This window comes from Ahaetulla prasina, chromosome 1, assembly GCF_028640845.1.
Source record: "Ahaetulla prasina isolate Xishuangbanna chromosome 1, ASM2864084v1, whole genome shotgun sequence".
NCBI classification, from domain to species: Eukaryota; Metazoa; Chordata; class Lepidosauria; order Squamata; family Colubridae; genus Ahaetulla; species Ahaetulla prasina.
In genome coordinates this window covers 97,706,591-97,729,564 of record NC_080539.1, presented here as the reverse complement: position 1 = coordinate 97,729,564, position 22,974 = coordinate 97,706,591, and the positions used below count along the sequence as shown (strand labels likewise).

The 22,974-nt window shown below is 43.0% G+C and overlaps 1 protein-coding gene across 5 annotated transcripts in view; it reads left to right on the top strand.

Annotated features, from left to right (window-relative positions):
* The window catches only part of UST (uronyl 2-sulfotransferase), a 152,213-nt gene that overhangs the window by 53,655 nt on the left and 75,584 nt on the right, over nt 1-22,974 (top strand). For all 5 annotated transcript variants that reach the window (XR_009153540.1, XR_009153541.1, XM_058169918.1 and 2 more), the window contains one exon: nt 21,451-21,494. Coding sequence is in view for 3 of the 5 variants with exons in the window: in XM_058169918.1 (XP_058025901.1) it covers nt 21,451-21,494 (44 nt within the window). In the remaining 2 variants the exon portion in view is untranslated. The remainder of the gene's footprint in view (nt 1-21,450; nt 21,495-22,974) is intronic.

The following is a 22,974-nucleotide window of genomic DNA, read 5'->3' as shown; positions in this document are numbered from 1 at the left end:
GCCCTGCCCTGTCGTCTCCACTGCCGCTTCTTTTGCTGTCAGCTTCTTGCCACTTTAAAGTCATGAAGAGCTGGAAGACATTTTCTTAGATCTCTGATGCTCCAACAATGACTTGGGGAAGATCTAAGGAAACATCTTCCAGCTCTTCCCAATCGACTTTCAGCTGACAGCAAAAGAAGCGGCAGTGGGGGCAACAGAGGTTTGTGTGTGTGTGTCTGTGTGTGTGTGACATCCAGCCACCCTCCCCCAGCACCACCACTGCCCCTCTCACCTCCAGCATAGCGGCTCCATCTCCCCGAAGGGCAACCTACCCACCCACTGTCCGGGCCAGAGGGCAGGCAAGCATGGCAGGGCCACGGGGAAGGGAGCTAGCTAGCTGGGCGGCCCCAACATGTTTGCCTGCCTTCCTGGTGGCCAGGCCCGCTTCCCTGCCTTCGTCCACCACCACCGCCTCTTTTTTCAGCTGCTTACCTTTCACAGTAGCTGGTCCAGCATCGGGAAGGCAAGCTGACCCAAGTTTTTGGCGACCCTCAGAAAGCCGCCGCTGCTGGAAAGCAGCTGGCCAGGAAGCCTCTGAAAAGGCTTTTTTGCCAGCCGCTTTCTCTGCAGACTGCCGAAAAGTACCAGCGGAAAAAGTCATTGCCATGTTCTTTGCACATGTGCATCCCATTGGACTTGCAAGGCAATGGGATGCACATGCGCAAAGAACATGGCAGTGATGAACATGGCGGCCAGGGGACCGGTTCATGGGTGTGGATAGCCAGCCATTACTATCGGTTCTCCGAACGACAACAGATTTTTACTACCCATTCTCCTGAACTGGTGTGAACCGGGAGCAACCCATCACTGCTCTCAGTGTATATAAAAGAAAAGATGCATTTGTCAAGAATCATAAGGTACAACACTTAATGATAGTCATAGGGTACAAATAAGCAATCAAATCATATTAGGAAACTAATATAATATTATATTGGTCGATATAAATTGTAAGGATACCAGCAACAAGGTTACAGTCATAAGTGGGAGGAGATGGGTGATAGGAACGATGACATGATTAATAGTAGTGCAGACTTAGTAAATAGTTTGACAGTGTTGAAGGAATTATTTGTTTAGCAGAGTGATGGCGTTCAGGAAAAAACTGTCCTTTAGTTGTTTTGGTGTGCAGTGCTCTATAGCGTCGTTTTGAGGGTAGGAGTTGAAACAGTTTATGTCCAAGATGTGAGGGGTCTATAAATATTTTCACGGCCCTCTTCTTGATTCGTGCAGTATACAGGTCCTCAATGGAAGGCAGGTTGGCAGCAATTATTTTTTCTGCAGTTCTAATTATCCTCTGAAATCTGTGTCTGTCTTGTTGGGTTGCAAAACCAAACCAGACAGTTATAGAGGTGCAAATTACTGCAAATTACTGTGCAGTAATTTGTCTATTGCAACTTATGCTTTTTCTCATTTCAAGAGTAAGTGGCATTGTTACATTGTGACATTTTAGTTCTGTTGCTATTTAATTATTTTCTCACAATTTAAATTGAAATAATATTTTTAGCTGAACAACATTTCTCCAACTAGATGGGGGATAGATTTTTTTGTATATTTTGATTCAACTGCTAATTCAGAAACTAATCTTCACTTGGCTGGAATTTGGATGTATAATCCTGATATAACAGCAGTTTGCGCATGAAAACATTTCTGTATAAGGAATCATTTTTTGCTTTCTTAGCAATTAAGATTTTGAGAAATTCAAAGAAAGCAAGAAGCATTGCTTTTTTTCATGCAGAAAACAATACTGAAGTATGAAATAGAGGATAATGTACAATACATTCAGACTCCCTTCACTTTTGTCAATTTTGTTATGCTGCAGCCTGATTCTTTTTTTTATCATTAATCTACACTCAGTATCCCATAATGACAAAGTAAAAATGGAATTTTAGAAAAGTCTGTAAAAACATTTTAAAAGAAAAAACTGAAATATCATATTGGCAAAAGCATTCAGACCCTTCACTTAATACTTTGTTGAAGCTTCTTTGGCAGCAATTATAGCCTCAAGTTGGGTATGACACAACAAGCTTTGCACACCTGGATTGGAGGTTTTCTACCATTGTGCAAATCCTCGCAAGCTCAGTCAGATTGGATGATGACTGTCAATTTACAGTCATTTTCAGGTCCCACCAGAGCTGTTCAATAGAGTTCAAGTCAGGGCTCTGGCTGGGCCACTCTAGGACATTCACAGAGTTGTCCCTAAGCCATTCCTGTGTTGTCTTGGCTTTATGCTTAGGATCATTGTCATGTTGGGAAGTGAACCTTCGGCCCAGTCTGAGATCCGGAGTGCTGTGGAACAGATTTTCATTGAGGATATCCCTGTACTTTCCTCCATTCAGCTTTCCCTCAACCCTGATCAGTCTCCCAGTACCTCCTGCTTCAAAACACCCCCACAGCATGATGCTGCCTCTACCATGCTTTCATTGTTGGGATGGTATTGGGCAGGTGATGAGCAGTGCCTGGCTTCCTCCAGGCATAACGTTTAGAATAAGGCCAAACAGTTCAACCTTGGTTTCATCAGACTAGAGAATCTTGTTCCTAGCAATCTGAGAGTCCTACAGGTATTATTATTATTATTATTATTATTATTATTATTATTATTATTATTATTATTATTATTATTATTATTATTATTATTATTATTATTTTGCAAACTCCAAGCAGGTTTTCATGTGTTTTGCACTGAGGAGAGGCTTCTGTCTAGCTCTCTGCCATAAAGCCCAGATCTGTGGAAGGCTGCAATGATAGCTGTCCTTCTGGAACACTGTCCCATCTCCATAGAGAATTTCTGGAGCTTAGTCAGAATGATCATTAGGTTCTTGGTCACCTCTCTTACTAAGGCCCTTCTCCCCCAATTGCTCAATTTGACTCGGCGACCAGCTCTTGGAAGAGTCTTGATTGTGCCAGACTTCTTCCATTTGAGAATTATGCTCTTAGGAACTTTCCGTGCAGCAGGAATTTTATTGTAGCTTTCCCCAGATCTGTGCCTTGCAATAAACCTGTCTCTGAGCTCTGCAGGCAGTTTCTTTGACTTCATGGCTTTTGATCTGCTATAGCAGGGGTCTCCAACCTTGGCAACTTTAAGACTTGTTGACGTCCACAAGTCTTAAAGTTGCCACGGTTGGAGACCCCTGTGCTACAGTATGCATTGTCAGCTGTGAGGCCTTCTATAGAGAGATGTGTGCCTTTCCAAATCACGTCCAATAAATTTAATTTATCACAGGTGGACTCCAGTCAAGGTGTGGAAACATGTCAGAAATGATCAAGAAAAATGGGAAGAAACCAGAGCTAAATGTCACATATTGTTGCAAAGGGTCTGAATACTTATGCCGATGTGATATTTCAGTTTTTTCTTTTTAATGAATTTACAGACATTTCTAAAATTCTGTTTTCACTTTGTCTTTATAGGGTATTGAGTGTAGATTAATGAGAAAAACAAATATTTTGGCTACTATAGAACTGGGTTGCAGCATAACAAAATTGACAAAAGTGAAGGGGGTCTAAATACTTTCTGAATGCACTGTCAATGCAGTGAGAAAAAATAAAAGTGCCAGGAAGGTAGTTTACAGTCACCAAAATAGAGGCAAGATGAGACTGAATATACAGGTAGTTCTCAACTTATGACCACAATTAAAATAAGGGGTGTGCATAAGAGCACCAGCATGCCTACCGTCCCTGTTCTAATGTTCCATTTAATTGTATTCATTTTATGCATTCAATTCATGCTTATACTTAAATATATTATCTAATACATATTCAATAAATAGATAGATAGATAGATAGACAGACAGACAGACTGACTGACTGACTGACTGACTGACTGACTGACTGACTGGAACTTCTGACACTAAGCGAATTAGAAGTTAAGTGAGTCATGCCTGCTTTTACAACCTTTTTTGCCATGGTGGTTAAGTGAATCACGGTGGTCATTAAGTGTATCACTTGGTTATTAAACAAATCTGGCTTCCCCCATTGACTCTGCTTGTCAGAAGCCCTCTGGGAAGGCTGCAACTACAGTAAATACAAACTGGTTGCCAAGCACCAAAAATTGTATCACATGACCATGGGGATGCTGCAACAGTCATAAATGAGAGGATCAGTTGTAAGTCACTTTTTTTTCAGCACTGATGAGAGAACCAGTCATAAGTGAGAGGACTGGTTGTTGGTCACTTTTTTCAGCACAAGACCAGGAGGGAAAGTTGAAAATTGGGCAGACATACAACTCAACTCAACTCAACTCAACTCAACTCAACTCTGTGTTGTTATATTCTTACTTTGGAATTGCATATCACACAGCTTGCTCCTCAACTATATGGCATACCATACAAAATGTTAATATAAGTGCTAAATATAGCTTAATTTCAACAAGAAAGGCCAAGGAAATTGGAAATGTTTTGCTATTCATCTCTTTTTCCCTTTGTAAGGTATTGTTAACATAACATAACATAACATAACATCAGAGTTGGAAGGGACCTTGGAGGCCTTCTAGTCCAACCCCCTGCCCAGGCAGGAAACCCTACACCATCTCAGTCAGATGGTTATCCAACATTTTCTTAAAAATTTCCAGTGTTGGAGCATTCACAACTTCTGAAGGCAAGTCGTTCCACTTATTAATTGTTCTAACTGTCAGGAAATTTCTCCTTAGTTCTAAGTTGCTTCTTTCCTTGATCAGTTTCCACCCATTGCTTCTTGTTCTACCCTCAGGTGCTCTGGAGAACAGCCCAACTCCCACTTCTCTGTGGCAGCCCCTGAGATATTGGAACACTGCTATCATGTCTCCCCTGGTCCTTCTTTTTGTTAAACTAGACATACCCAGTTCCTGCAACCGTTCTTCATATGTTTTATCCTCCAGTCCCCTAATCATCTTTGTTGCTCTTCTCTGCACTCTTTCTAGAGTCTCAACATCTTTTTTACATCGTGGCGACCAAAACTGGATGCAATATTCCAAGTGTGGCCTTACCAAGGCATTATAAAGTGGTACTAGCACTTCACGTGATCTTGATTCTATCCCTCTGTTTATGCAGCCCAGAACTGTGTTGGCTTTTTTAACAGCTGCTGCACACTGCTGGCTCATATCTAGATGGTTATCCACTAGGACTCCAAGATCCCTCTCACAGGTACTACTATTGAGCAAGGTACCACATATGGTACTGGTGCATTTTGTTTTTTTGGCCTAAATGTAGAACCTTACTTTTTTCACTGTTGAATTTCATTTTGTTAGATAGCGCCCAATGTTCAAGTCTGTCAAGATCTTTCTGTAACTTGAGCCTATCTTCTGGAGTGTTGGCTATTCCTGCCAGCTTGGTGTCATCTGCAAATTTGATGAGTTCCCCATCTATCCCCTCGTCCAAGTCATTGATGAAGATGTTGAAGAGTACTGGGCCTAAAACAGAGCCTTGGGGTACTCCACTGCATACTTCCCTCCATGTGGATGTAGTTCCGTTGAGGACTACACGTTGAGTGCGGTTGGTCAGCCAGTTACGAATCCATCTGGTGGTGGTGCTGTCTAACCCACATTTTTCTACTTTATCTAGTAGTAGTGTCTTGTTGTGTCTTGCCCACTCTCACAGCAGCCGGGGCCTGCTTATCTGCTCCCGAACATGGAGGAATGTATGCCTCCCGGCCCCAGTCCTGGCTCCATGCCCAGACAAGCTGAAGAGGAGGGGGCACCTCCCGGTCCCAGCCCTGACTCCATGCCCAAGCAGGCTGCAGAGGAGGGAGCACCCCCCGGCCCCAGCCCTGGCTCCATGCCCAGGCAAACGGAGCAGTAGACCCCTCCCTCTCCTCCACAGCATGTGAGCCTGAGGAAAGTGTAATTTGTTTGTCTCCATTTTAACTTGTTTATACCTGGAGCACATGGTGTGAGTACCGGGAGATTTAAATCAAGCTGCTGATTCCACGTGGTTACTCCTTTGTGGGAGAATCAGAGCAGCGGGGGAAGTTTGAGAATACATTGCCTCCATTTTATTTATTTATTTATTTATTTATTTATTGTTTGTGCTGCTATTTTAAGCTTACGTTCGGATTTTAGGTGCTTTTGCTGGAATACCCGCCATATGTGGGGAAGGCACAGAGGAAGGAACAAGCTCTTGAGCACCATGTTGAGTGGCCATTTTGGGAGCTGGCTGGCCTTATATGTATAGAGAAGATGATGAAAATAAATACATGAATGAGATATATATATATATGTATATATATGGAAAATAAACAGAATAATATGATAATAATAATAATAATAAAGAATAAATAAACAAATAAAAATTAAATAATAATAATACCAAAAAAATAAATAAAAATAAATAAAAAATAAAAATTGAACTGAAGAAAGAGAAAAGAGGCTGTCATGGGGTTTCGGTGATCGGCCCTCCAGTACAGCATAGGCCTTTGGATTAAAGAAGAGGCCTGATTTAGCCTGAAGCAGCCATTTCCAGGCTGCATGGCTTGGGAGTTTTGAGCAGGCATTCTGACCTGCAGAGGGAAAGGACCAACAGTTTAGGGAATTAACCCTTGTAATGCTGCTGAGTTCTAAAGATGGTAACTGGTTATTGAGGCTTGTACATTGACATTTATATGTATTATATAGAATTTGTTATGATGATGATGATGATAATAATAATAAAAAAAATTTTAAATTCATGGAATTATAAAAGGTGCTTACTTATATGTAATTTTATTTCTATATGTGTTCTAGAAATATGGCGTCGGATGCCTCACTTAGTGACCAGATGGAGGTCACTGATGCTTCTCAACCTCAGAGAGCTGCCACTGAAGGCTCGAAGAGCCGTTGTCATAAGACAAGGAGTGGCAGTTCGGAAGCAGCTGCAAAACTTAGAGCAAAAGCCTTGGCGCTTAAAAGGCCCACTAAAGCGCAGGAGAAGGCGGAAAAACGCCGCCAGAAGGCGCTGGAAAGACAGGTACAGAGGAACACCAACAAGGCCACTAAGTCCACATTTATTAGGGATCAGGTACAGCCTATGGAGAAAGATCCAATGGTGGAACCGGATCCTTCTTCCAGTTTTCTGGCTAGGGCCCTGTCGCCTCAGCCATCAGGGAGCGGCTCCAATACAGGGAGGCCCAGTTCTACACCTATCAACTTGGTAGCAAGGGGATAGGCAGACCATAGACCAGGTGACAGAAATGCCTGAGTTAGTGCGGAAATGGATCGCGGAGGCGGTTCACCGGGAACTTGAGGCAGGCAAAAGTCGTAACAGGCAATCTGTTCTTGGGGCGGAAGCCCAGTCACAGGATAGGGATCAGGTAGAAACAGAACCAGCAGACGGACACATGGGGTCGCGTTCTGACAGCTCTGATTCGCCTTCAGAGGCGGAGAGTTCCCCATCCATGGAGGATGAACAATGGGACCAGGAATTGTCTGAGGAGGAAGGTTTTTTACCGGAGCAGCCCATGTTTAAAGGGCTGTTCAGGCCTCATCTTTTTAAGGCCTTGTTGAGTAAAGCTAAGGCGGTTACTAAACAGGGACTCCTAGGGGAACAAGGCGCCTGTCCAGAGCAGGACCCTGCAGACATGCTTTTTTCTGAACCAACGGTGGAGACGGAGACAGTTCCTGCTCCTCAATTATTTCTAGATATGATTAAGAAACAGTGGGAAGCCCCGGCCGCATTACCGAACATGTCCTCCCTTGAGAGACGGTTTTTTAACACGGCTTCTGACCTGATGGAACTCCTGAGAGTGCCTGAGGTGGATGACCCGGTTTTGGCCCTGGCTTCCTCTTCGGCCACCTTGGTTGAACCTGAGGAAGTTTTGAAGCCAGAGGATCGGAAGTTGGAGCAGGCCCTCACGAAGACGCATCAGGCGGCAGCCTGGGGTATAAGGGCGGCCACAGCAGCATCCTTCTTCAGCAGGGCCGTCCTCCTGTGGCTTAAACAAATGCAGGAGAAAGTGCCGGTGACCGATCTGAGGACTCATCAGGATTTCAACAAGATAGTGGCAGCTGTGGAATACACAGCGGATGCCACTATGTCCTCCGCAAAATATGTGGCAAAGTCGAACTTATCTTGCTGAAGTCACTTTCTGGTCTCCTGCCTGCTCTGAGGACTTTGCTAGGACTTTGGGCAGAGCTGCAGAGGCAAGCCTGATTCGGATTTCCCTGACCCAGCCGTCAGCGGAGGAGTGGGACACGACAGGTATCTTCTTACTTTATTAATGTATTATTTCATTTACTTAAACAAAATAAACTCACAACTGACCAGTTTTTTTAAAAAAAGTGAACAATATATCTCTATATTAATGTAACATGAATTAATACATCCTCTGTAAGCTCCTATTCTTCTAAAGAGGAACTGATTAGCTTTTATTCCCTGTTTTCTGGAAGGAAATAGTAGGGACTCTTTGTTCTTGGAACCTGTGCCTAAAAAACATGAGTTTCTATTATTGGGATATAAAAATAATAACACAGAGATTAAACCATGTATATGATGCTTCCATCAAGTGGTTTGCCTCTCACAAGGGGCACCTTTGTGTGTATAAAATGTATGAAAATGTTATGTGCACATTTCAGTTCTGGATTATTGATTGTTGATATATGCCGAGTACAGTTCAGATCTAATTCATCTAATCTGTATTCCACTTTATTATTTTTTTAACTCAAGGGATTTATTCTGCAGTCTTTATCTGAATTGACAGAACACTGCTCAAAAAGCCAAGTATATCCAGTTTACATTATCTTTAAAGTCTGAATATAGCAATAGATAGTTACATTAGTATATGATTTACATAGTCAATAATGTATTTATGTAATGTAATTCTGAAGAAAGCATCCTTCTTCAGCAGGGCCGTCCTCCTGTGGCTTAAACAAATGCAGGAGAAAGTGCCGGTGACCGATCTGAGGACTCATCAGGATTTCAACAAGATAGTGGCAGCTGGGGAATACACAGCGGATGCCACTATGTCCTCCGCAAAATATGTGGCAAAGTCGATTGCGTCCTCGGTCACAGCACGGAGGTTTCTTTGGTTAAAAAATTGGCAGGCAGACACAAAGCGCAGATGGCGATTGGCCTCTGTGCCATTTAAAGGTGCAAAGTTGTTTGGTGAGGCTTTGGAGCCCGTGTTGACAGAAACTAAGGGGAAAAAGAAGGTGTGGACTGCCTTGTCAAGGAGAGGGGATACAAGGTTTTCCCCCTCCTTTTGGAAGTCTTATTTTCGTCCCTATTGGGGGTCGGCCTTTGGCAGATATCAGAGAGCTTTTCAAACACAGGGAGGTCAGTGGGGCCACTATCATCACTCAGAGGAGGGGTCCTCTGACAAAAGCAGGTCCCGCGGTCAGTCACGGCATCCTTTTCGGGGGAGGGGCAACCGCTCCTTCCGCAGACACCGCTGACGGCAGGCATCAGGCTCCCATTGGTGGCCGTCTAGGGCTGTTCGCCGACCAGTGGGAGAAAACCACCTCCGATCTATGGATAAGGGAGACTATTTCATCAGGTCTCTCACTAGAATTTCTTGCACCCCCTCCGACGGTCTTATTTCGATGTCCCAGGTCTCGAGATGCGGCAAAAAGAGAGATCATGGACACTGCGGTTCAGCAATTGCTGAACGTCGGAGCGGTGGAGCCCGTTCCGGTTCACGAACAATGGAGCGGTTATTACTCAATGTTGTTCGTCATCCAGAAGGCCTCGGGGGGGCTGCGACCAATTCTCAACCTGAAAGGATTGAACAGGTATGTGAAGTATCGGAGGTTCAAGATGCACTCCCTGCGGTCAAGCCTTACGAATGTCCGGAAGGGGGACTTCTTGACCTCCATAGACCTTACGGAGGCATACCTTCATGTTCCGATAAATCAGAAGCACAGGAGGTTCCTGAAGTTCTTTTACGACGGCAAGCATTTGCAGTACAGAGCACTTCCATTCGGCCTTGCCTCGGCTCCCAGGGTTTTTACGAAGATCCTGGCGGCATTAGGAGCGCTTCTCAGGGCTCGTCCAATACGGATTCAGGCCTACCTGGACGATATTTTGGTGCAGTCAGTCTCTCACAGACAGGCAATAGAAGATTTGAGGGAGATGATACTTTGTCTGCAGACTCATGGTTTCTCCATAAACATGGGAAGAGTCACGTCATTCCCACGAACCGGCTGTTGCATTTAGGGGCAGTAATAGATACACTGAATGGTCAAGTTTTCCTGTCCCCAGACAGACTTCAGAGCATCAAGGACCTGGTAGTGCAGATTCGCTTACAGAGGAGAGTTCCGCTTGCGTTACTCTCATCTCTGCTGGGCAAGATGATTTCCTGCATAGAGGTGGTCCCATGGGCAAGGTTTCATGCAAGGCCTCTACAATGGTTCATGTTACCGTTTCAGAGGTCAGGCAGGGACACGTCGCAGTTCAAGGTCAGGGTCCCGGGAGACGTTCTAATGTCTCTACGCTGGTGGAAGTCCAGGAACATGGAAAGGGGCTGCCATTTTTTGGAACAGGACCACATCACAGTGACAAAGGATGCCAGTCATTGTCAGGACCAGGTGATCCAGGGCTCTTGGTCAAGGGGGAAGACAAAGAGGAGCATAAATTGGCTGGAGCTGAGAGCGGCCAGGTTAGCGCTCAGACATCTCAGGCACTGTTTGAGGGATCGACATGTGCTTCTCTTGACAGACAACATCACAGTGAAGGCCCACATCAACAGGCAGGGAGGCACTCCATCCAGGGGGCTCATGGCGGAGGCAGATCGCCTTTGTCGCTGGGCCAAGCACAATGTGATTTCCATCAGGGCGGAACACATTGCCGGGATAGACAATGTCAGAGCAGATTGGTTGAGCAGGGCACCTCTGGATCCTGCAGAATGGAGACTGGATCCGGAGTTATTCAAGGAGATTGTGAGGCAATTCGGACAGCCACTCATCGATCTCCAGCGAACCATCAACTTCCTCGGTATTTCTCCATGTCCCCAGCGCCAGGGGCAGAAGGGGTAAACGCCCTCCGTCTTCCTTGGCCCAGGGGTCTACTATATGCCTTCCCTCCGATGGCTATCCTTCCTCAGGTAATTGGTCGGATTCTGCAGACCAGGGCACAGGTCATTCTGGTGGCACCATACTGGCCCAGAAGGCCGTGGTTTGCGGATCTGGTACGTCTGTCGGTCGCCGCACCATGGAGGATTCCACCCGACAGGGTGTCTCTCAGTCAGGGACCGGTTCATCACCCGGGTCCCCAGTGGTTGCACTTGACCGCGTGGCTGTTGAGCGGAGACTGCTAGAAAGACGGAAATTTCCCTCAGATGTGATAACGACAATGCAGGCGGCTAGACGACCGTCTACTACACGAATTTATGACTCCACTTGGAGAACCTTTGTGATTTGGTGCACTGGTAGGAGCATTCAGCCAACCAAGGTAAAGGTTCCACAGTTGTTGCAGTTTTTGCAGGCTGGGTTGAAGAAAGGGCTGGCACCAGGGACGTTACGCAGGCAGGTGGCAGCGATAGCGTCAGTGTTAGGTTCTGCAGGTAGGCGGTCGGTGACAAAGGCCCAGAGGTAAAGAGGTTTTTGAGGGGGGCGACCAACCTGAGACCGCAGTGGTTCACCCTTATCCCACCTGGGACCTTCAGAAGGTTTTGCAGGCACTTTGCAAGGCTCCCTTTTAACCGATTAGGACAGTTCACATCAGTTTTTTGACTTACAAGATGCTGTTTTTGGTAGCCATCACATCGGCCCGCAGGATTTCGGAACTGGCCGCACTCTCGGTGCGAGAAGACTTGTGTGTGTTCCACTCCGATAGAGTGGTTTTGTGTTTGGACCCAACCTTTGTGCCGAAGGTCAACTCCTGGTTCCACCGGGCCCAGGAGTTGGTTCTTCCGGATTTTTGTCCTAATCCATCACACGCGAAGGAACGTGTGTGGCACACTCTGGATGTCAGACGGGCTCTGAGGGTTTACATCAAAAGAACTAGGGCTTTCCGACGGACAGAGGCACTTTTTGTGTCATTCCAACCATCCACCATGGGACAGAAGCTTTCCGCTTCGGCGGTGGGCAGGTTACTCAGAGCCACTATAGCCAGAGCCTACGAGGCTCAGGCTTTACCAAGGCCTAAGGCTATTATGGCACATTCAACGAGGAGTGCGGCCACATCGGCCGCATGGGTCACACAAGCGTCGGTGGAGGAGATTTGCAGGGCAGCGACCTGGTCGACTCCGTCACCTTTAATACGTCATTATTGGATTGACGCATATGCATTGGCTGAGGCGGCCTTTGGTCGGAGAGTACTACAACGTGTGGTAGAGACGCCTGAAGGAGATGACCAGACGGCTTCCCACCCATGAGGACTGACAGCTTGGGTAAGTCCCATGCCTGGAGTCATGACTTCTCATGCAGGAAAATGGGTGTTGGTCTTACCTGATACTCCAGCCCCACCCTAATGAAAGGGTCTGGTCAGGGAGGTGTCCGTGGGGTGTTATTACAGGTACATTATTCGGAACCCTCGTTGAACATCGTTGAAAGTGGGAGGTCTACAAAGGGGGCGTTTCTTAAGTTTGAACCCTGTCCATAGAGCCAGAAGACAGAGTGATACCCATGCCTGGAGTCACTCTTTCTCATCAGAAAAGGGGTGTATCAGGTAAGACCAACATCCATTTTCATATGTTTTGCACTGAGGAGAGGCTTCTGTCTAGCTCTCTGCCATAAAGCCCAGATCTGTGAAAGGCTGCAATGATAGCTGTCCTTCTGGAACACTGTCCCATCTCCACAGAGAATTTCTGGAGCTTAGTCAGAATGATCATTGGGTTCTTGGTCACCTCTCTTACTAAGGCCCTTCTCCCCCAATTGCTCAATTTGACTCGGCGACCAGCTCTTGGAAGAGTCTTGATTGTGCCAGACTTCTTCCATTTGAGAATTATGCTCTTAGGAACTTTCCGTGCAGCAGGAATTTTATTGTAGCTTTCCCCAGATCTGTGCCTTGCAATAAACCTGTCTCTGAGCTCTGCAGGCAGTTCCTTTGACCTCATGGCTTTTGATCTGCTATAGCAGGGGTCTCCAACCTTGGCAACTTTAAGACTTGTGGACGTCAACTCCCAGAATTCAACTTCCCTGGGAATTGATGTCCACAAGTCTTAAAGTTGCCACGGTTGGAGACCCCTGTGCTACAGTATGCATTGTCAGCTGTGAGGCCTTCTATAGAGAGATGCGTGCCTTTCCAAATCACGTCCAATAAATTTAATTTATCACAGGTGGACTCCAGTCAAGGTGTGGAAACATGTCAGAAATGATCAAGAGAAATGGGAAGAAACCAGAGCTAAATGTCACATGTTGTTGCAAAGGGTCTGAATACTTATGCCGATGTGATATTTCAGTTTTTTCTTTTTAATGAATTTACAGACATTTCTAAAATTCTGTTTTCACTTTGTCTTTATAGGGTATTGAGTGTAGATTAATGAGAAAAACAAATATTTTGGCTACTATAGAACTGGGTTGCAGCATAAGAGGCGGTGGTGAAAGAGGCGGTGGTGAGACCCCTCCTCAAGAAGCCTTCCCTGGACCCAGCTATTTTGGGTAATTATCGTCCAGTCTCCAACCTTCGCTTTGTGGCGAAGGTTGTAGAGAGTGTGGTGGCATGGCAGCTTCCCCAGTACCTGGATGAAGCTGTCTATCTAGACCCGTTCCAGTCCGGCTTCCGGTCCGGTCACAGTACGGAGACAGCTTTGGTCGCGTTGGTGGATGAGCTCTGGAGGGCCAGGGACAGGGGCTGTTCCTCTGCCCTGGTCCTATTAGATCTCTCAGCGGCGTTCAATACCATCGACCATGGTATCCTGCTGCACCGGTTGGAGGGACTGGGAGTGGGAGGCACCATTTATCGGTGGTTCTCCTCCTATCTCTCCGACCGGTCGCAGACGGTGTTGACAGGGGAGCAGAGGTCGACCGCGAGGCGCCTCACTTGTGGGGTACCTCAGGGGTCGATTCTATCGCCCCTCCTGTTCAACATCTACATGAAGCCGCTGGGTGAGGTCATCAGTGGTTTCGGGGTGAGTTATCATCTGTACGCTGATGATACGCAGCTGTACTTTTCCACCCCGGACCATCCCAACGAAGCTGTCGAAGTGCTGTCCCGGTGTCTGGAAGCCGTTCAGGTCTGGATGGGGAGAAACAGACTCAAGCTCAATCCCTCCAAGACGGAGTGGCTGTGGATGCCGGCACCCCGGTTCAGCTGACTGGCTGCAGTTGACTGTGGGGGGCGAGTTATTGGCCCCGACGGAGAGGGTGCGCAACCTGGGTGTCCTCTTGAATGGGCGGCTGTCATTTGACGATCATTTGGCGGCCGTCTCCAAGAGGGCCTTCCACCAAGTACGCTTGGTGCGCCAGTTGCGCCCCTTCCTTGACCGGGATGCCTTATGCACGGTCACTCATGCCCTCGTCACTTCCCGCTTGGATTATTGCAATGCTGTCTACATGGGGCTGCCCTTGAAGTGCACCCGGAGGCTGCAGTTAGTCCAGAATGCAGCTGCGCGGGTAATAGTGGGAGCAACTCGTTGCTCCCATGTAACACCAATCCTGCGCAGTCTGCACTGGCTTCCTGTGGTTTTCCGGGTGCGCTTTAAGATTCTGGTCACCACCTTTAAAGCGCTCCATGGCTTAGGACCCGGGTACTTACGGGACCGCCTGCTGTTACCTTTTGCCTCCCACCGACCCGTACGCTCTCACAGAGAGGGCCTTCTCAGAGTGCCGTCCGCCAAACAATGTCGGCTGGCAGCCCCCAGAGGTAGGGCCTTCTCTGTGGGAGCTCCTACGCTCTGAAACAAGCTTCCCCCTGGGTTACGTCAAGTGCCTGATCTTCGGACCTTTCGCTGTGAGCTGAAAACGCACCTATTTATTCAAGCGGGACTGGCTTAAAATTTTAGTGGGTTTATTTATATTTTAATGTTTTAAATTTGGCCACCTTATAATATGCTTGTTTTAATTTCTTTTAATGTTTATATTGTGACTTTTACATGGCTGTACACCGCCCTGAGTCCTTCGGGAGAAGGGCGGTATAAAAATTGAATAAAATAAATAAATAAATAAATAACAAAAGTGACAAAAGTGAAGGGGGTCTAAATACTTTCTGAATGCACTGTCAATGCAGTGAGAAAAAATAAAAGTGCCAGGAAGGTAGTTTACAGTCACCAAAATAGAGGCAAGATGAGACTGAATATACAGGTAGTTCTCAACTTATGACCACAATTAAAATAAGGGGTGTGCATAAGAGCACCAGCATGCCTGCCGTCCCTGTTCTAATGTTCCATTTAATTGTATTCATTTTATGTATTCAATTCATGCTTATACTTAAATATATTATCTAATACATATTCAATAAATAGATAGATAGATAGATAGATAGATAGATAGATAGATAGATAGACAGACAGACAGACAGACAGACAGACAGACAGACAGACAGACAGACAGACAGACAGACAGACAGACAGACTGACTGACTGACTGACTGACTGACTGACTGACTGACTGGAACTTCTGACACTAAGCGAATTAGAAGTTAAGTGAGTCATGCCTGCTTTTACAACCTTTTTTGCCATGGTGGTTAAGTGAATCACGGTGGTCATTAAGTGTATCACTTGGTTATTAAACAAATCTGGCTTCCCCCATTGACTCTGCTTGTCAGAAGCCCTCTGGGAAGGCTGCAACTACAGTAAATACAAACTGGTTGCCAAGCACCAAAAATTGTATCACATGACCATGGGGATGCTGCAACAGTCATAAATGAGAGGATCAGTTGTAAGTCACTTTTTTTTCAGCACTGATGAGAGAACCAGTCATAAGTGAGAGGGAAAGTTGACCAGGAGGGAAAGTTGAAAATTGGGCAGACATACAACTCAACTCAACTCAACTCAACTCAACTCAACTCAACTCAACTCAACTCTGTGTTGTTATATTCTTACTTTGGAATTGCATATCACACAGCTTGCTCCTCAACTATATGGCATACCATACAAAATGTTAATATAAGTGCTAAATATAGCTTAATTTCAACAAGAAAGGCCAAGGAAATTGGAAATGTTTTGCTATTCATCTCTTTTTCCCTTTGTAAGGTATCTTCTTACTTTATTAATGTGTTATTTCATTTACTTAAACAAAATAAACTCACAACTGACCAGTTTTTTTTAAAAAAGTGAACAATATATCTCTATATTAATGTAACATGAATTAATACATCCTCTGTAAGCTCCTATTCGTCTAAAGAGGAACTGATTAGCTTTTATTCCCTGTTTTCTGGAAGGAAATAGTAGGGACTCTTTGTTCTTGGAACCTGTGGCTAAAAAACATGAGTTTCTATTATTGGGATATAAAAATAATAACACAGAGATTAAACCATGTATATGATGCTTCCATCAAGTGGTTTGCCTCTCACAAGGGGCACCTTTGTGTGTATAAAATGTATGAAAATGTTATGTGCACATTTCAGTTCTGGATTATTGATTGTTGATATATGCCGAGTACAGTTCAGATCTAATTCATCTAATCTGTATTCCACTTTATTATTTTTTTAACTCAAGGGATTTATTCTGCAGTCTTTATCTGAATTGACAGAACACTGCTCAAAAAGCCAAGTATATCCAGTTTACATTATCTTTAAAGTCTGAATATAGTAATAGATAGTTACATTAGTATATGATTTACATAGTCAATAATGTATTTATGTAATGTAATTCTGAAGAAAGATTTTTTTTTATTTTATCATGAAATAAAGAATACTTGTCATGAAATAAAAAAATGCTAGGAACATTCTTTTTAAATCAATAGCTTTCTGTTGAGTGTCTTAATTGTAGAGAGGATTCTTCAGACAGACTTCTCATTGTTAAGAAAAACTGGTGTGTACTAACAGCTGGATATTAGGGTAAATTAGGCATTTGCTAGTGATGGAAAGAGAACTGATTAACATAAATTTAGCTTGGCTATTAAAAGTTCTTTTATTCATTAATCTGATCATTTAGAGCCATAAATAAAAACTATACTCCTTTTCAAAATTTATTTAGAGTATTATATCACACACATACACACACATATTCTAAAAATGCAAAATTAAAATAGTACTGATATTGCATTCTTCAGTTTTTAATGTCTTTATAATTAACTGAAAGGAATCATTCCCTTGTTATAAAACTGTTGCTAGAGATCTCTGAATCATTTAAATTTAGCCTCAGAAATTGATATGGCCATATATTCAGAATGAATGCTTGATCTACTTGGTACAGATTCTATTATATTTGCTCTTTTTTATGGATGAAATAGGGAAGACATTGTGGTTAACAAAAACTCTAAAGAGGGATGTCAAACTCAAGGCCTAGTGGCCAGATCCGGCCCGTGGGGTGCTTAGATCTGGCCTAAGGCTGCGGGGCCACTCTGGAAACAGAAGGACCAGCCTGTGCCTCAGCCCAGCCCAGATTAACCAGGCTGATCTATAACTTGGTGGCAGCTGGCAGCGTGCTGGAGGAGGCTGTGGCAGCCGAAAATGGAGCTCGGGAGGGCTGCACCCAGCCCTTCTGAGCTCCGTTTTCGCTAGCAGTGTGCTAGCAAAACAAACTACTAGCAAAAGTGGCATTTGATCACAAGGTAAGGAGGCATTGAGAAATGTTTCTCCTTTTGCATTTGAGTATCGAAGAAGGGACAAATAAGGAAAAAGTGAAAGCAAAAGAGAAAAGAAAAAGATGGGAAGATGGGAAGAGAGCAAGGAAGGAAAAATAAGGAAAGGGGAAAGAAGAAGAAAAAGAAAAATGAAGAGGGAAGAGGGAAGAGGGAAGGGGAAAAAGAAGAGAAAAGGGAGGGAGGGAGGGAGGTCTAAGGTAAGTCCTGCCTTAGCACTTGGCCACCAGCAACCCTGCTGCTGTCCTTTTGCCATCCCCTTGTTTCCTCCTCCTGATCTCTCCTGGTGGTCTCCCAGCCTATCACTGAGGATGCTTTAGTTACAAAACCAGGTCTCCCCACATGGAAAAGGAGTGAGCCTCCCTCTGACCCACACACCATGAGCAACCTGGCCAAGGAGAATGAGTACAGCAGCAGCATTCTCAAGGAGGTAAGCACAGCCGGGAACCCCTTCAGGGAATTGGACCTGGGCTGGGCTGGTGGTCCCAGAGCCCTGGGAGCTTGAGGATCAGACTGGGCACTCTCCACTGCCTAGGACAGCCTGCGTCGCCATCCAGGGATCCTCCGCGTGGCCTGAGAGGGACGATAAGACTCCTCTGGAGCAGGGGTCTCCAACCTTGGCAACTTTAAGCCTGGCGGACTTCAACTCCCAGAATTCTCCAGCCAGCCTGGAGGTTGGAGACCCCTGCTCTGGAGGACAAGGGTTTGGCCCTCTCCCTGGTCTCACCTTCCCCCGCTGGAGACAATGGATACTCTGCCCGGGCCACCATAGGTGCCCCTCCACAGTGACATTGAGCTGGCCGCACCCACTCTGGCCATGCCCCCAGGCACCCTGAGGTCAAACACAACCCCAATGAAATCGAGTTTGACACCACTGCTCTAAAGAATAAGGAAAGCTCTACAAGACTGTTCTTCGTCTAAATTATATTATCCATTGTTCTTTGATGGCCATGGACCATGGGGTTAAGATATAATCCTAGTGATCCTAGGTAGTTTTCTGTGATGTCTAAATATTGCATAAGATTTAGATTATATATAGATTAAATAATAGAAAATTTCATTACACCAATAGAAGAGAATATATGTCGCTCAGGGTTGAACTGTGGAGTCCTTGGTGCTCTCTGAACTTGGTTATTTGCTTAAATATATTTCATTACCCTTCATTATAACTACGGTAAGTAACAATATCAGTGATAGCAAGTGTGGTGTTTGCTCTCTGTTTATATCCAATAGATTGTCCAGCCTATGTTGGTGGGATGCGGTTTTCTCCTTGGAAGTTCTGTGATTGGACTGTTGTTTTTTATTTGATGTTAACCCCTGCTTATCTAGGTATTGATTACTGGAGATCATAAGTTCTAGTCTTTTTTGTTTCCTTAACTTTTTTATTGCCTCTTTTAACTGGAGTAAATGTGGTTTATCTCTATGTGACTGTTGATGGCTGATTTGTCTGACTGCCAAGCTTCCAGGAATTCCACAGCATTTTTGGATTTCGCTTGGTTTAGGACGCTCAATTTTCCAGTTAAAAGAATGGTCCAGTCTCTCCATGTCTTGTGAGATTAAGTAGTTTTCATTTGCCTCTTGACTGCTAGTTGGCGTTCATGGATGCACTCTGCTAGTTTGTCTGTCTGTCCTACATAGGGACTGTTACAACCCTTACACTGTATGTTATAGAAGAGTCCTGGGTTGGTTGGTTTTTTTGCTTCTTGAGCTAGTGGGTCTTTATTTTAGTAGTTTTGAAGAGCTTTAGTTTGGTTTGTGTGCTATGGTGATGCCATGTGGTTGTAATAGTCTGTTGATTGTCCCTGAGATGTTTTGATGCATAGTAATGTTATCATTTTCATAGCTTGTATTGCTTGTGCTATAAGGGATTTGAGTGGCCAGGTACTTTTCATAAAGTTGCATGGGTATCCATTTTGTTGGAATTTGTTGTAGAGATGTTCTGTTCTACCAAGGACTCCGCAATTTCATTATAGCATGAACAATTTGTAATGGAATACTTCATAATTATGAAGTAATGGAATACTTCACAATTAAGAAATCCTTATCACCAGAAGCATTTTGAATACATTCATTGCAGTAGATTATTTCATTTATAATCACATTAATAATCACTTTTTCTTTCAGACCTCAAGTGGTATACATGGAAGACTTTCTCACTTTATTTTTACGTTTTCTATTCAAAACACTTCACATTGTTTCTTAATTGTGATGTATTCCACTATGATTGCCTTCTAAGGCTGTTGTGCTGGAGAGTGAATGTGTGTTTTTGTGTGTGATTGAGAACGTTGAGTTATGATGATAAAAAATGACCCTATTTAAAATTTTGTGATCATTTCAGCCTGCTTTGATTTATATATTTGTAAAAATAGAATTTATAATAGCTTTAATGACTATATTATAAACAGCATCTAAATTATACAACAGTTTCTATTATTTACAAACCTTAATGTATATATAACTTTGTATTAGATACACATTAAACAAACTCTTTAAGTTTAGCTTACATTTAGCTTACATGTAGTTTTGGAATATTGGGATCCAAGGGTTTGGATTTTTCCTCTCTCTGAGAAGAGTTACTCACTTGCCTAAATAATTGAAATTCTAAAAATATTAGTCACAATAGAACTCACTGTAAAATATGGAACAGAATAAAGTGCTATTACTTTCAAACCATTACTCTAAAAAAGTAATGGTCTATGAAAAATTGGAAATGTAAAAATCATGTAGAATGAATTAAATAGGAACGATTTAATCAACTGAAATGTTTTTTAGATGACATTGCAGTATAGAGCACAATCTTAACTATCAAAATCTTTTCTACCCTAATGCTTGAAATAAAATATTCACTGGAATTATGTAAAAGCAAAGTAGAAGGCAGGAAAGCTATACTGAATTTTCTTAGACAGTTTTCTTTACCACAAAATTGACTGTTCTGACCTCAGCAAGAACACCAAAAATGTTCCAACAAGGTTTGAATCTCATTGGCAGAGGTCTGAACTGCTGGAGGTCAGGATGCTTCAGGTGAAATTGGAATGGCCCATCCTGATCTCAAAATAGGACACAAGCTCAGAACATTTTAAAGCTGAAATATGCCCGCTCTCTCCTAGGAACTTGCATGAAGAAGAAAGCATTTTCAAACCACCAGTTGACTTCTAAGCAAACTAAAGATTTGATTACAATTTACCAATCTTAGGCCCATGAAAACAATTCAAAAGAGTATTTCATTAGTGTGGAACAAAGAGTCTTCCCTTCAAGTATTAAAGTCACAATGGTTTTCCCCATCCATCTTCTTTTTTGTGCGGTACATGGCAGGGGTGGGTTCTACTTACTTTTACTACCGGTTCGCATCGTGCCCGTGCACACATTGACCCAATAGAAGCAAATGCGCAGAAGAGTTTTGATGATGTTTGGGTCAGTGGGCAGAGCCTTCCGCCAGTTTTACTACTGGTTCTATAGAACCGGTCTGAACCGGGGGGCAACCCACCATTGGTACAGGGGTTCCTGTGCAAATAGTTCTTGCAGGAATGATCTTGATGATTGTTCATGTCTGCACAGAAAACCATGAAAAGCCTCTGAAACAGCCATAGCTGCTTTCTAAAGGATTAGACTTTAATGCTTGAAAGAGAGTTAGACTTCCTTCTAATGCTTTCATAATGAATACTTCAAAAAAAAAGACATTAGACATTGTATTCATATAAAACCTTATTAAGTATAGTAATTAGTTATAGTTAATATAGCACAAGTGTAATGGGTGGTATAGAAATTTGATAGATATAAATAAATACATAAATATTTGCAGGGGGTTTTTTACATTAAGGTCTTTAATGCTCTGTTTCTTTTTTCTTTGTTTCTAGGAAATTCCACTTACTTAGATGATCATGGGCCAACTCCTCGTAAGGTAAGATGCTTTGTACATATGTTACATTCAACCAGATTCTGTTCTGTTGTTCCATTTTTCTGCCATTGTAGTTTATAAATGATAAATCATGTTGAGTAATGGCATTATTTCTGTCCCATAAGAAAGGCATAACACAAATAATTGTTCTAGCATGATACCTGGGTGTAAAATTGGAGTTAGGAGTTTTCACAGTAAGAAAGATATCTGGAAACTCACAAATAATTTTGAAAATTGGCTTTGGAGTTGCCTTTCCCGTTCTATCTTTACTTTATAGAATTTATCAAGAACCGGTAGAAAAAATAGAGATTTTCCATAAGTGAAGGATTTAAGCTTAATTATTTTCCCCACTTTTGGTATCCCCTTTCAAAATTAATAACTGAACTAGTTGGTATTTATGATTACTTTGAGGTAGATAGAGAAAGTGTTTGCATTTCTCTTGACTTTTAATAGTTTTTGATTTGAGCCCTTCTTGTTTGTTGGCTCTCCTGACGGATGCTGATTATAATTTTAGCCACGTTATCTTGATTTTATATATTATTTAATTCTATTATTTTTTATTTGGCTTTATGATACGGGAGATCTTTATTAAGACCGAATGCAATAATTAAATTTGTGCATAAGATTATTTTCATAAAATGGTCAGCAGTGATCAACAAGTTTAAAAATAGTTTGAGTTAAATCAGTTGTGCTTTATGCCAGCCTTAATATTATCTATAAGCATTACTATTTCTGTTTTATTTTTGAAGGATTGCTATGTACACTGAGAAATATTTTGAATAACTGTATTATTTGTCCTTAACTAACTTGTTAATTAAAAAAAGAGATCATTTATCATTTCTTAATAACTGCTGTGACATCATTCCAATAAAAACAGGACAAATTTGGCTGTTCAATCCCAACTGGCACAATTATTCATTTCTGCTCTAGTGCTCAGAGTTTGTGCCAATAGAAGAAGTATCATAAATCAAAGAACAATAATTAAAAATCTTACATGTGTTCTAATTGGTCTCACTTTAGACTCTTACTATTGGTCTCACTTTAGACTCTTTTTCTCAGTTTGTAACAATGTAAGAGTCAAGTGAAAACTCTATTTGAACTGTCTCAATTCTAGATAACTACACAGATCAGCAGAGAGAAAATAAAGCAAAATTCATAAAATAAAATAAAAGGGTGTGTGTGTAAATTCTTATCAAGGTAAACAATAAAGTAAAATGGATCTTAGTTTTCTTGACACCAATAATGAAATGGTTAGGGATTTTGGATGTTGGTAGAAACCAAGAAATGTGCACCTTTCTGATTTCAGAATAACTTATTTTGTGCTAAAATTTGGTTATTCAAAACAACCAGTTTGACCATTAACCTGTGAATTTTGGCATTTTTAAATTTTTTGAGACCCATATACTGCATGTCATGATAAGAAAGTGTTACTAAATGGATAAGTTAGATCAGTTAAAGAAATTTTGCTTATAGAAGCTGAGTA